This window comes from Rana temporaria, chromosome 2 (assembly GCF_905171775.1).
Source record: "Rana temporaria chromosome 2, aRanTem1.1, whole genome shotgun sequence".
NCBI lineage: Eukaryota > Metazoa > Chordata > Amphibia > Anura > Ranidae > Rana > Rana temporaria.
In genome coordinates, this window is record NC_053490.1 from 420,862,012 (window position 1) to 420,875,931 (window position 13,920).

The 13,920-nt window shown below is 40.2% G+C and overlaps 1 protein-coding gene across 3 annotated transcripts in view; it reads right to left on the reverse strand.

Moving 5' to 3' along the window:
- The window catches only part of CDKL5 (cyclin dependent kinase like 5), a 511,586-nt gene that overhangs the window by 27,145 nt on the left and 470,521 nt on the right, over positions 1–13,920 (reverse strand). For all 3 annotated transcript variants that reach the window (XM_040338214.1, XM_040338213.1, XM_040338212.1), the window contains 2 exons: positions 4,598–4,694; positions 1,468–1,590 (listed from right to left, as the gene is read on the reverse strand). In XM_040338214.1, the coding sequence (XP_040194148.1) occupies positions 1,468–1,590; positions 4,598–4,694 (220 nt within the window). The remainder of the gene's footprint in view (positions 1–1,467; positions 1,591–4,597; positions 4,695–13,920) is intronic.

Genomic DNA, 13,920 nt, shown 5'->3' on the forward strand with positions numbered 1-13,920 from the left:
CGTGTGTATGCTCCCTCGTAGTGTTTCCCATAAGATAACTGCGGGAAAAAAGAGAACATTTTCCTGTTGGGAAAACTGCTAAGGAGCATACACACGGATGGTTTTCCCGGCCAAGGGAAAACACGGCAGTTTTCCCGACGGGAATACCAATCGTGTGTACTAGGCATAAGAGGTACTCGGTAAACATTGTTTTTATATTAAAGGTACATACTTTTAGGCTGCATTCACACCTGAGCGTAGGGCGTTCGGTCGTTTTTTCGGGCGTTTTTTTTTGCGCGTATTCATGCTTATTTGCGCGTTTGCATACAGCGTCGTGCGACGTTTTCGTACTTCGGCGTTTCTTATTTTAGCCAATAGGAAAAATTATCATCTTTTCATCACTTGTTGCTATGTTGGTAGATTTTTTTTAATCTTCTGCATGGGCGACAAGTTCTATTGATTAAAGCGACAAAACGCCCATAGCAAACGCCCGTTGTCGCGCCATACGCTCAATACGCGCGTTTCCCATTACTTTCTATGGGGAAAAAAAAACGCTCAAACGCCGCTGTCGCGCGATTCGCGCGACAAAAAAAGGTCCGGGACTTGTTTGAGCTTCGCGCGACAGGCGTTTGGGCGTTCAGGTGTGAACAGTCACCATAGGGAATAATGTTAATTCTCCCCTCTGGCGTTTGTGAGCAGTGCGCTTCAGGCGTAAAAACGCCTAGGTGTGAATGGGGCCTTAATGAGCTGAGACACTGCTTTAGATAAAGCAAACTGAAACGGAAAGCCCTGACAGCATCTTCTAATGTTTGAAAGAAATTTAAAAACAAAAACTTTGTAAACAGCTCTTAGGCGTAAAAAAGAGAATGGATCAATGTCGGCAGCGCCAGACAACAATTAGGATATCTACCGACACATCAGCAGACAACCAACGGATCAATCTCAGAAGTTATGGGTATAGGGGGATTTACTAGGGTTATTTTTTTTTTCATCCAAACGCCTTTTTATCTTGTGAGTTAAAAGTAATGCAGGACCTGTTTGCTGAGCACATATATGCTTTACAAACATGAATTCCTATGGTTGCCGTGAGTTACTGCACTCTTCCGATCTTCATTGTTTTTAATGCAGTTTTATTAGATAGCCCAAGCAGAACAATAAGATGCTTGATGAATGCATGAGCACATCACCTTAGCTATCATAAGGGTGTGAGTGTGCGGTAGCAAAATCTCCCTCAAGTGTTTGGTGGCAATGATGCAATACAGGGCTGCCACATGCAGTTAAGTGAAAAAAAAGAGATGGCAAGGATCAGAGCTTTTCATTCATTAGTGTTATTGCGCCATCTGGCATAGGAAAAGTTCTGCGAAATAGTGGCAAGAATGGGTTACTGGGAAAAGAACGAAAGTCTCTCGACAGCCCATATCCATGCTGTTTCATGTGATGGGAGAGGTATTAATGTTTTATTGCCAGCTTATTTAAAGAAAAAAATACCATTGGCAGATTGACTACAGGCAGCTTTTTCAAAGAAGAACTACTCTTTAAATTGTTCTTTGAACTAAAAAGTGGGAAGAGGCTTTTCTTGATGCTCGGTTTCTCAGACTCTGTGGATTCTGTCTGCAATATATAATATACAAATAAACTAATGGCATAGATAAAGCATTTGTATTGAAACCTTGCACAATAATCAGCAAATTATGACCTCTATTGCATGCTTACTATTATGAATTAAAAACACATTCCATCACAGTGAATATCTAAGCAATACGATAATTCAGTTCAGTACCACATGGCCAGAATGGAAGGAAGGAGATTTATAGTTTCATGGGGCAACACAGGCAATTCAACAAAACTGGAGAAGGCAGAATTTGAAGCGGCTGTTCATGGCAACCAATCAGCTTCTATCTTTAATTTTTAAAGCTTAAGGCTACATTTGCATGTCAGAGGTAGGAATCTACTGATTCCTGCTTCTGTTTTTAACAGGGGTGAGTGGCTAGTGTGCCCAGCAGCTATTACCGAAGATAATCACCAGCTGTGCAAAGAGCAACGAATAGGTGTAGCCGCTTATAGCCCTTCATGAAAGTGTATGGGTTCAACCGCAACAGCTAGGCACTCACACCTGTCAAAAACAGCAGCGGGAATCAGTAGATTCCTGGCACTGCCATTGGCACAGTCTTTCTGACAGTTTTGATAAATTCCCCCCAGTGTTTTTCCTTCTGACACACTAAGGCCCCGTACACACGACCGAGTTTCTCGGCAAAATTCAGCCAGAAACTTCAGTTAGGATAAGACAGGTGTATCCAATATGTTAATGTTGCACCCTAAAAGTACATAAGCTGTGGTATTTGATTACTGCATGTCACTTCCTACTGAATTTATTACTGTTTCAATAAGCATGTGTTAAAATTTACCTGGACTAAGCTGGTAGCTTTCTGCCCCATCCAAATTTAGAATAGGGTCAATTAGTCAGAAGACTGAAAACATACCATTATATGTAAGCTGTGGGAGCAAATCCATGCAATTTTGTGGAGAACACAATTGCCTACAGCCAGAAAACTAGATGGCACTGCTCCAAAAGCCCATCTGACTCTCTCATGCAGCTCAAGGTACTGGTTCTGGTTGAATAGCTCTTTCTTGCTCCAAATCTTGTAACAAAATAAAAAAAACACGACCACCACACACTGATCTCAGCTCAGTAATCCTTTCACTGGAACATTTTGGGTAACGATCCCCACCTAGGTCCATGGTTATGATGCATTTCACCCTGTATAGGGCTTAGTCATGAAGATACTTGGACACAGGGAGGGGCTGGGATATTTGAACACCAGTTATTATGGGTCAGAGCTGCATCTGATTGTTAAAATAACTGCTGATACTATCTAGTTATATCAGCTTGTGATCCTCTTTACGCAATATTGCACCTAGTCCCAAAATCTTACATGATTTTTACAGGAACTTTCAATAATGCAACACAGCCAGATAAATATATACAAGGGTTCTGCGAAAAGTTTATACACTTGTTTTAACTCTATTAAAGTGGAAGTAAACCCTCCCATCGTTTTTAGCCAAGGAAGCTGCCATCTTGGCCTCTGTTAGATCTACAACTGTCGTGATGCTGCACATGTGATCAGCTAGGACACCATTGGATGGTTTGACAGTTTGGTTGAGAGCACAACTAATGGGAGTGTAACATTCCTGGCATGTGCAGGAAATATAACTGTTTTTTAAATGGTTAAATGGATGGGTTTACTTCCACTTTAAGTGCCGGTTCGCACAGGGGCAACCCGACTTACAGCGCGACTTTGCAAGGCGACTTCAGCGCGTCTTGGAGCAACTTAGAACGCGACTTAAAGTTGCCTCCAGGACAGGCGACTTTGCTAGTGGCCAATCAAACAATAATCAGCTCTGTGGGAGGGAGGGGTTTGCCTGAGAAAACTATTTTCTCTTCCTGTAAAGTTGCTTCAGTTAAGACAGTGATCCGACTTTGAAGGCAACTTCCATTGGGTACAACTTGCTTAGAAGTTGCCTTGAAGTAGTACAGGTACCTTTTCTGAAGTCGGAGCGACTTCAGTAATTTACATTAAGACCGCTCTCATTCACTTCAATGGAATTTCTCATGTCGGGCGAAACAAGTCGGATCCCAAGTCGATGTAGTGTGAAACGGCACTTAATATTAAAAACTTTTATTTTGAAGACCCCTCAATTATATAAAAACAAATATCCCAAACAAAATGTATCTCTATGACCAAGCCCTTTACAGGATGAAGTGTGTTGGAGCTACATGGACTCAGGAGGAGGTTGTTCTTCAAAATATGTCCCAATGAAAGGATTACGAAGCATAAATCTGTATGCAGTATATTTGTTTACTACATGTAGAGCAAGCCCAGGACTTAACCCTACAAGGTAGAAGTGCTACACCATATACCACAGGATCAACCAACAATTCTAGCCCTCAAAACAGTTTTTTAGTCTAGTTACATCGACAACACACTAAGGCAGTGAAGAGAGAATGCAATTCATTAATTTTTCTCTCTATGGCTTGATACATGGATGTTTAAAGTGCACTTGGCTTTTTTACAGGATGCATGTATGTGCCTGTCACTATATACAATGAAAACAGTTATTTTGGGAGATGATTCAAGACCCAGTAACATCACAATAGCATTCTGTGAAGCTGTCTAGCAATTAACTGATGTCACTGAGACTTGCCTAAACACGGATATTTACAAGCCGTGCAAACTAAACATCGCTTACAATGGGGCAGCAGATTTGTTAGGTAGCATCTGCAAACAATTGAAGGGCACAGTATCACATTTTTCCAACATAAGTAATATTTTAACCCTTTGAATTCGTTTTTGATACACATGAATGCCAGCCGAATCAGGATAAAAGTTATGACAGGCTCTGGTGGTGTGCAAATTAGAGGTGACTAAGTGACAGTGGGTGTAATATATGCATGATACTAGAAATCTTTTCTATTCCTGTTTGGTTTCACTGCTTGTATGTTCCATTTAAATAAAATAAAAAAAACACATTTGGACTTGATACATCCTGTAGCCTGAAGAATAATAATGACAACAAGAAAAGTCAAAGATAAAAAAATATAGTAAATTTAACAACTCACTGGTTGGGGTTTCTTCTTTTTCTTTTTTATGACTCGGAAAAAACTTTGCTTTTCTTTGTCTTTGATTTGTTCTGAATGGCTTTTTTCTACTCCTTTCCTGCAAGTAAATAACAAATGTGAATTATAAAAAAAACGATCATTCATTTTAAAACATAAGTTACATTAAACAACGTTATGACAAATTACTGTAAAGGCCCATACACACGATCGGATTTTTCGACGGAAAAAGTGTGATGACAGGCTGGTGTCGGAAAATTGGACCTTTTGTACGCTCCACCAGACAATTGTTGTAGGATTTTTCGCCAACAAATGTTGGATGGCGTGCTTTAAAAAATTTCCGACAACAAATGTGTGATGTCGGATTTTCCCATTGTGTGTGTACACAAGTCCGTCATAAAAAAAATCCACAGTACAAACACGCATGCTCAGAAGCAATGCTCACATAACACAACATTAGCAGAGTTGCCCAAAGGGTGGCGCTAAAGAGCTGAAAAAACACGTAGTTTTGTGTTTGTTGACTGACAATTCTTTGCCGTTTGTATGCAATACAAGTTCACAGCCAACGCCCTTCGGACAAAAGTCCTACGCTTTGTCCATGGAAAATCCGATCGTTTGTATGAGGCTTAAGACTGACACTGCAATACATTATTATCAAACCTCTTGTTCAAGTTTTTTTTTTTACATGTACTGTATTTATTGGCGTATAACACTCACTTTTTTACCCTGAAAATAGAGGGTAAACCGTGCCTGCGTGTTATACGCAGGGGGCTGTGGAAAGTTTTTTTCCTGAAACTTCCCTCTTAAAGTTAGGGTGCGTGTTATATGCCTGTGCGTGTTATACGCCGATAAATACGGTATATCCCAACTGATGTTTTTCGGTCCGTCAAGCGGTTCTGGAAGGCTGTGGAAGTGGCTGCTGCTTTTGAAGAAGTTCAAACATGAAAAGCACCACCAAAAATGCTTTCCACCTGTTTTTACTGGTTAGGCTTCGAATTTAGGAAACTGAGCAACCTAGTAAGAGTGGTAACAGGTACACATACAAATAAACCTGTTCATTAAGTACTGATCACTGTTTTTGAAAATGCAGACTCCATGTTTGTCATCCTTATAATTTCTTCACCACTTGAGGTGTAAAGCCCTGTACACACGATCGGTTCGTCTGATGAAAATGGACCGATGGACCGTTTTCATCAGACAAACCGATCGTGTGTGGGCCCCATCAGTTTTTTTACCATCGGTGACAAAAAAATAGAACCTGTTTTAAATAGAAAAAAACAATCGCCTGTGGGGAAATCCATCGGTCAAAAATCCATGCATGCTCAGAATCAAGTCGACGCATGCTCGGAAGCATTGAACTTAATTTTTCTCAGCACGTCGTCGTGTTTTACGTCACCGTGTTGGACACAATCGGATTTTTAACCGATGGTGTGTAGACAAGACTGATGAAAGTCAGCTTCAAAATCCATCAGTTTGTTTTCATCAGACGAACCGATCGTGTGTACAGGGCATTAGTGACCTGAAAAAAGTATGTGCATATCAGGTGTTATGACACTTGATATGTATGTACTTGTTCTGGGTCAGTGCCTCACTACCTAATTCTTCAAAGGTCATAAGATCATAGCCTGGAGATTGCAACTTCAAAGCCAAGTAGGTAATGCCCATATTTCCAGTCTGACAGCTTCCCTTGTTAAATGCCATTATCTATATTCACATTCCATCTGTACACCCACAGGGGACAATACAGTCTACAGCTACTGTTCCTTCACTGACCACTAGGTGTCTCCAAGATCACATGATTCAGACAATGCATATTATTCTGCATTCTGATGGGCCCAAGCAGCGCTGCATTTTACTAAATGATTGCAAATTTGAAATGTTATCGTCTTCTACTGCCATATGTGAGAATAGTTTATTAATCTCTTTACCTTACACTGCATTCCCTCTTATTCCCTGTTATTTACTCTCTCCTGTTTCACTGTCACCTTGGCTTGTACGGAGTCGGCAGCAATCCAGTACTTTAGACACATGTACTATTGAACTCCCTTCTTATTCCCTATCCGTGTATGTTCAAATGCACAGATTATTGCCAGCAGTCACTGAGAAAACTAGACAGCAGTATTTCTCTTATGCTGCATTGCAAAGATAATCTACCTCTCTGCTGATCTGTATCATGAAGCAAAGAGACAGAGTCTGTGCATTATATCTTCCCAGTTTGTATGTCAAACCTGGTTTACAGAGTGTTAAAAAAACTTTACAAGACACTGTCTGGATGCACCTGATAAACATATTGGTGCTTGCGCTCAGCATTCATTTACAGTCACTGCCAGGTGGGCTGAATAATCTCTCCAAGCACTCCAACTGAATGGAGAAACAGGTTCATTACATTTTTACTGAAGCTCAGCAAGATTCCTCTGAGGATGCAGCTATGAATTCCAGCGTTTAGGATTTCACAGATAACAAATTCAGACTTTTTATTTCTTCCACTTGTGACATGGAAAGCATGAAAATACGGTGCTTTGCATAAATATTCATCCCTCTTGTACTTTTGTAGTGTTAAAACATGGAATTAAAATGATTTAACTGCGTGGTTTATGTCACTGCTCTACAAATATAGCTTATCTAATGGAAAAAAATATCCAGTTTTCTAAATTATTTGCAGATAAACCGAAAAGTCTTGATTGCATCATCCCCTTTGCTGTGAAACGCCTAAATAAACTGGTGCAACAGATTATCACATATTTAACCACTTAAGCCCCGGACCTTTAGGGAGCTAAATGCCCAGGCCAGGTTTTGCGATTCGGCACTGCATCGCTTTAACAGACAATTGCGCGGTCGTGCGAAGTGGCTCCCAAACAAAATTGGCGTCTTTTTTTCCCCACAAATAGAGCTTTCTTTTGGTGGTATTTGATCACCTCTGCGGTTTTTATTTTTTGCGCTATAAACAAAAATAGAGCGACAATTTTGAAAAAAATGCAATATTTTTTACTTTTTGCTATAATAAATATCCCCCAAAAACATATATAAATCATTTTTTTTCCTCAGTTTAGGCCGATACGTATTCTTCTACCTATTTTTGGTAAAAAAATCGCAATAAGCGTTTATCGATTGGTTTGCGCAAAATTTATCGCGTTAACAAAATAGAGGATAGTTTTATTGCATTTTTATTATTTTTTTTTACTACTAATGGCGGCAATCAGCGATTTTTTTCGTGACTGCGACATTATGGCGGACACTTCAGACAATTTTGACACATTTTTGGGACCATTGTCATTTTCACAGCAAAAAATGCATTTAAATTGCATTGTTTATTGTGAAAATGACAGTTGCAGTTTGGGAGTTAACCACAGGGGGCACTGAAGGAGTTATGTTTCACCTAATGTGTGTGTTTACAACTGTAGGGGGTGTGGCTGTAGGTCTGATGTCATCGATTGTGTCTCCCCTATAAAAGGGATGACACGATCGATGCAGCCGCCACAGTGAAGCACGGGGAAGCCATGTTTACAAACGTCTCTCCCCGTTCTTCAGCTCCGGGGAGCGATCGCGAGGGGGCGGCTAGAAACGAATAGCCGCGCCCTCATCCCGGATCGCTCCCCGACGATTTCCGACCGCCGCATGTACCGGGGGGGGGGGGGGGGGGTCCGATCGGACCCCCGACCCACGGAAAGGCAGGGACGTACATGTACGCCCATCTGCCTGTACGTGCCATTCTGTGGACGTATATGTACATGCGGCGGTCGTTAAGTGGTTAAAGTGGATGTAAACCCACTCTCATCCTTTCTAAACTACTGCCATAGTGCTGATCTATATGGATATACATGCCTCTTGCATGTATCCTTACCTGTCAAATGTTTCCCCTCTGTCTGTTATAAGAACTAAAAAACTGCAGATTCTGTGGGTGGATCTGTTGTCTGCAGCTCTGTGGGTGGAGTTGTGATGTGAGTAGACTCCCCGCCCACCTCTACACTCCCCCTGTCAACATGCATTTTTCCTGTGTATTCCTTACACGAAATTCTGCTATGATCACTAACACCCAGTCAAAATGCAGAAAAGTAACCACATGACTTCAGAAAAGGAGTGGGGGTGGGAATTGAAAAATAATGCCTGTCTCCAGGCTAGTGCATGAGATATGTAAATAACCTGCCACTCACAGCAAGGGGGCGGAACGGACTAAGGTTTTTCTCTGTAAGTCCGTTTTATTTCACTGAACAATAAAAGAGGATTGCTCAGAGCTGGATTAACTCTGTGTGACAAGACTGGGTACAGATGATAGGAAATCGTATACTCTACATTGTGACATTGCGACATAAAAAAAAAAAAAAATATTGGGTTTGCATCCACTTTAACCTGCCTGGCGGTGTTCCCGAGACTGACTCGGGGTTAGATTTTCTTGCTACGATCGGTAACCCCGAGTCAGACTCGGGCTTGCCTCGCTAGATCCACAGGCACTTTTTACTTACCTTGTCCCTGGATCCAGCGATGCCACCGCGCTGTGTGAGCGAGCGGGACCTCGCTCGATTCACACAGTGCCTCCGTGTGACGCCGATCTCCGTTCCCTGCGACGTTACGACGCACGGGGACAGAGAACGGCGCCAAATTCAAAAACGTAAACAAACACCTTACATACAGTATACTGTAATCTTATAGATTACAGTACTGTATGTAAAAAAAACACACACCCCTTGTCCCTAGTGGTCTGTCCTGTGTCATGCATGTCATTTTATATAATAAAAACGTTTCTTTCTCCCTGCAAACTGTAGATTGTCCATAGCAACAAAAGTGTCCCTTTATGTCAAAAATAGTTTTAGATCAGCTAAAAAACAGCGATAATAAATTATAATCACTTGCAGAATTGTGCGATAGCGATTTGTGGGGAAATTCGTCATAAAAAAAAAAAAATAATGACAGCGACAATTCTGCAACTGAGCAAATTTCAGTGATTTTAATTTGATTACATTATTGAATAATTTTTATTATAATTATATTATTATTTGTTATAATTATTTATAATTATTTATTATATTATAATTTATAATTTTGTTTTTAAAAAAATGTCATACCCGGGATGCCTATTAGAATCTTGTTTGGTCAGATTTAAGTGAGTTATTTCTAAAAATTACAGGCCTACAATATAAAACGCCAAATTTCCTTGCAAATAATGGTACCGCTTTCAGCATGTTTTTTCTGAAAGAATCATACCGCCAGGGAGGTTAAGTACATTCAGTTTCTACCTGTGTGCATTTAAAGGGTCACATGGTCTTTAACCCCTTCATGAAGAAGTGTAAAACAAATCCTATTACCTGAACACAGTTTCACAACTTTGGTATGTGTTTGTATAACTGTACATATCAATCCAACTACTTATACACCCCGTACACATGATCGGAATTTCCATCGGGATAAACTCAGACGTATTTTTCTGACCAAATTCCGTTCAAGCTGTCTTGCATACACACTGTCACACCAAATTCCGACCGTCCAAAACGCAATGACGTACAAGACTACGACGAGCCGAGAAAAATGAAGTTCAATGCTTTCGAGCATGCATCAACTTGATTCTGAGCATGCATGTTTTTTTCTCCGTCGGAGTTCCATACAGATGAACAGAATTTCCGATAAAACATGTTCTCTTTCTAAGTCCGTCGTAATTTTCCGATGGGGCACACACATGGTCGGAATATCCGATGAAAAAATTTCGTCTGACTTTTTCCATCGGAATTTCCGATCTTATGTACAAGGAATTAGTGTATCCAGGGGAATTATACCTAGTTTATTTCTGGGCTTTCATTTGGTAGTAAATGGTAACAGATATCTTCTGACTTTTTCTTTATTGTCAAAGGTAATTTTGCTGTATAGTTCCTGCTCTGGTCACAGCAATACCACATGTTGTTTGTACCCAAAGTAAGATCTAGAAACAATAGTACGCATTTTGCTTTTTTTGTATCCTACCTAAAATATACTTTCTCTGACCTTTGACTCTGACCATGACCTAGATCAAACCCCGATCTAGCTATTTAGCTATTTTATACATACATACATATATATATATATATATATATATATATATATATATATACACAGTGTATATATATATATGTATATAGTGGAAAAGTAGTGTAGCGCTAATAATATAAATGTGTAAGGGATTGCTCCTGAATATTGAAACTCAAAAAACACCTTTGTGAATAAACTTCAAGGTGAATAACAAAACAGAAGCTGTATACAAAACACACTATAAGTGATGTGTAGTGAAGTCCCAATCAAAAATATAGGCTTCCAATGTACTGGAGTGATAAAAATATAGGAAAATTCCACAAAAACAGGAAAAAAAGCAAAGGAAACATCTTCCTATTGAAGTGACACCGATTAGTAGAGGTGAAGAAAAGAGTTACCTGTAGTCACTCTTAAAACTCTTCTGAGGTAAGTGAATGGGGTACTCTTATCAACTAGGTTGGACACACCTGTCTTCCGACAGTGGGTCACCATTTGAAGCCTCTTTCCTTTTATTTTTCCGTTGGAGTCCATGAGGAAAATTCCCAGTGTGTACCTAGTCTGACTTGACCCCGAAGGGACATTTACTGTTCCTGTGGCACCCAGCAGCTGCGATCAGGGAATTATACATCGTGACCCATCGGGACCATCCACTTCTGCTCAACAGCGGATCCAGACCATCCAGGACCCCAAGCTCACATGACCCACTGTCGGAAGACAGGTGTGTCCAACATAGTTGGTAAGAGTGTCCCATTCACTTACCTCAGAAGAGTTTTAAGAGTGACAACAGGCAACTCTTTTCTTCACCTCTACAATTTGGTGTCACTTCAATAGGAAGAAGTTTCCTTTGCTTTTTTTCCTATTTTTGTGGACTGTGTCTTATATTTTTATCACTACATTGGAAGCCTATATTTTTGTTTGTGACTTTACTACACATCACTTATAGTGTGTTTTGTATACAGGTTCTGTTTTGTTATTCACCTTGAAGTTTATTCACAAAGGTTTTTCACTGTGTTTTTTGAGTTTCAATATTCAGGAGCAATCCCTTACACATTTATATTATTAGCGCTTCACTACCTTTCCACTATTCCCATTAGACTTTGTTTGAGTGTTAGCGGCTTTCACTTTTGTTCTTTAGATTTGGGTTTCATCGCAGTTTTTTACATATATATATATATATATATATAGTTACAAACACTTTTCTTTGTTACATTTTCTTCTCTAGCAAGGTACCCTTTTCTCCATTCAAGGAGAAAAAAACACAGGGTCAGATTCTACAGTGACTGATCACTGTGATAGCCAATCAGAGACTATGACAGTGATCAGATGATCAGGAACTGGGCCTCCCAGATCCTGAACATTACTAGGAGATACAAAGTTCTTAGTGATACCTTGGTCTTTGTGCTGGGAGTGCACAGTGTAGCGTGCTCCCAGCACAAAAACAGTGGTGCCAAACTTCCGTGAGGCCACACATAATACATCTGATTAGCTCTAGGAATTTGTAGAGATGGTGAGGCTGATTCACACAAAAAAGTGTGAAGATTCACTTATCCAAACATGTGAAAAGCAAACTCTTTATTGAATCTGCTTCCATATCATACCGAACTGCATGGTGAAAACCAAGAAGCTATTAAAATAGGTTGGGGATAATGTTCTTGAGTTGTGGGTGCTAGGTTTTCTTTTCTCTTTAATTACCTCAATACAGGGCACTTTCAACCCTTCCTGCTCAGGCTATTTTTGAATGACAATTGCGTGGTTATGTACTGTACCAAAATGATTTTTTTTATATTTTTCTTCACACAAATATAGCTTTCTTTTGGCTGTATTTTTTACAAATAAAAAGAAAAAATGTTTTTCTTAGTTTCTGTCAGTAAATTTTGTTAATAAGTAATTTTTCTCCTTCACTGATGTGCGCTGATTAGGCTGCACTGATGGGCACTGATGAGGCAGCACTTATGGGCACTGATTAGGTGGCACTGATAAGGAGGCACTAATATGCCACACTTATGGGCACTGATATGCATCACTGATGAGCACTAATAGGCGGCACTGGTGGGCACTGATAGGCAGCACTGGTGGGCACTGATAGGCAGCATGGATAGACAGCGCTGATGGGCAGGCACTGAAAGGATGGCATCACTTATAGACACTGATTGGTGGCACTTATGGGCATTGATTGGTGGCACTGTTGGGGCTTTCCTGTAATCAGGGAACAGATGATCAGTGCCCTGATTACCTGCCCAGGTCTCACCTGCGAGGATATGCCGCTGATCGGCAGTCCTCGCCACACACTCTGTCAATGTAAAGCGAGGACTTTCGTATTTACATGTGATTTGACACAGCCGATCACATGGTTAAAGAGCCACGGCCCTTTACAGAGACTGAAAAAAGGTTGAGAAACATTGGTCTAATGTTTCATTTATAATGTTTGAAAAAAAAAGAAGAAAGAAACACATGCCATTCAAATACATTTTCATAATGCGTGTAATTGTGGAAGTTTTATAGATTTACCTTTTAATAGTTTCTCAACATAAACCTCCATTTTGCTGAAATACATTGAAGCTTCAGGAATGATAGCATGTTCAATTATTCACAGCATTAAGTCAGCAGCTATGGCAGGAATCCCAAGAGTAATGACTGCTAAGAGTCACAACCAGTGACCTCATTTTGAAGCTTCCCTTCCTAACACGGGAAACACACTTATTATCTTAGCTCCACTTGTTTAAATTCATCAGGCAAGTGCTGTGCGTGTAGCTAGGCTGCAATAAATAATAAACCAGAAAAGAGATGTAGGCAGTGCACCTTTTTGTCCATCTCTATAGGGAGCTGCTATTATAACTTCAAGGTTGATAACAAACGGTGAAGACTGGATCACATATCAGAAGTCTGCTGCCTTTCATTTAATAGTTACTCTACAGATATTCTGTTATCAGACTATAGATAAGAACAAAAGATGATCAGGACAGCCGCACTCCAATCCAACGTAACTTTAATGTAAAAAACTGGAAACAGTCACTACAAGTCACAGCAACAGAACCTAGGACAGCTGACGTGTTTCACACTAACTTCAGTGTTTACTCATAGCTTGAGTAATAAGTAAACACTGAAGTTAGTGTGAAACGCGTCAGCTGTCCTAGGTTCCGTTGCTGTGACTTGTAGTGCCTGTTTCCAGTATTTTACATTAAAGTTACTTTGGATTGGAGTGCGGCTGTCCTGATCATCTTTTGTTCTTATTTGCCATGTGCATTGCTAGCACCCTCCTGAGAAGAAGATTTGCACCCAACAAGACCTGCCAGGAGCGGCAATCTCTGTCTCCCTATCAGACTATAGATACA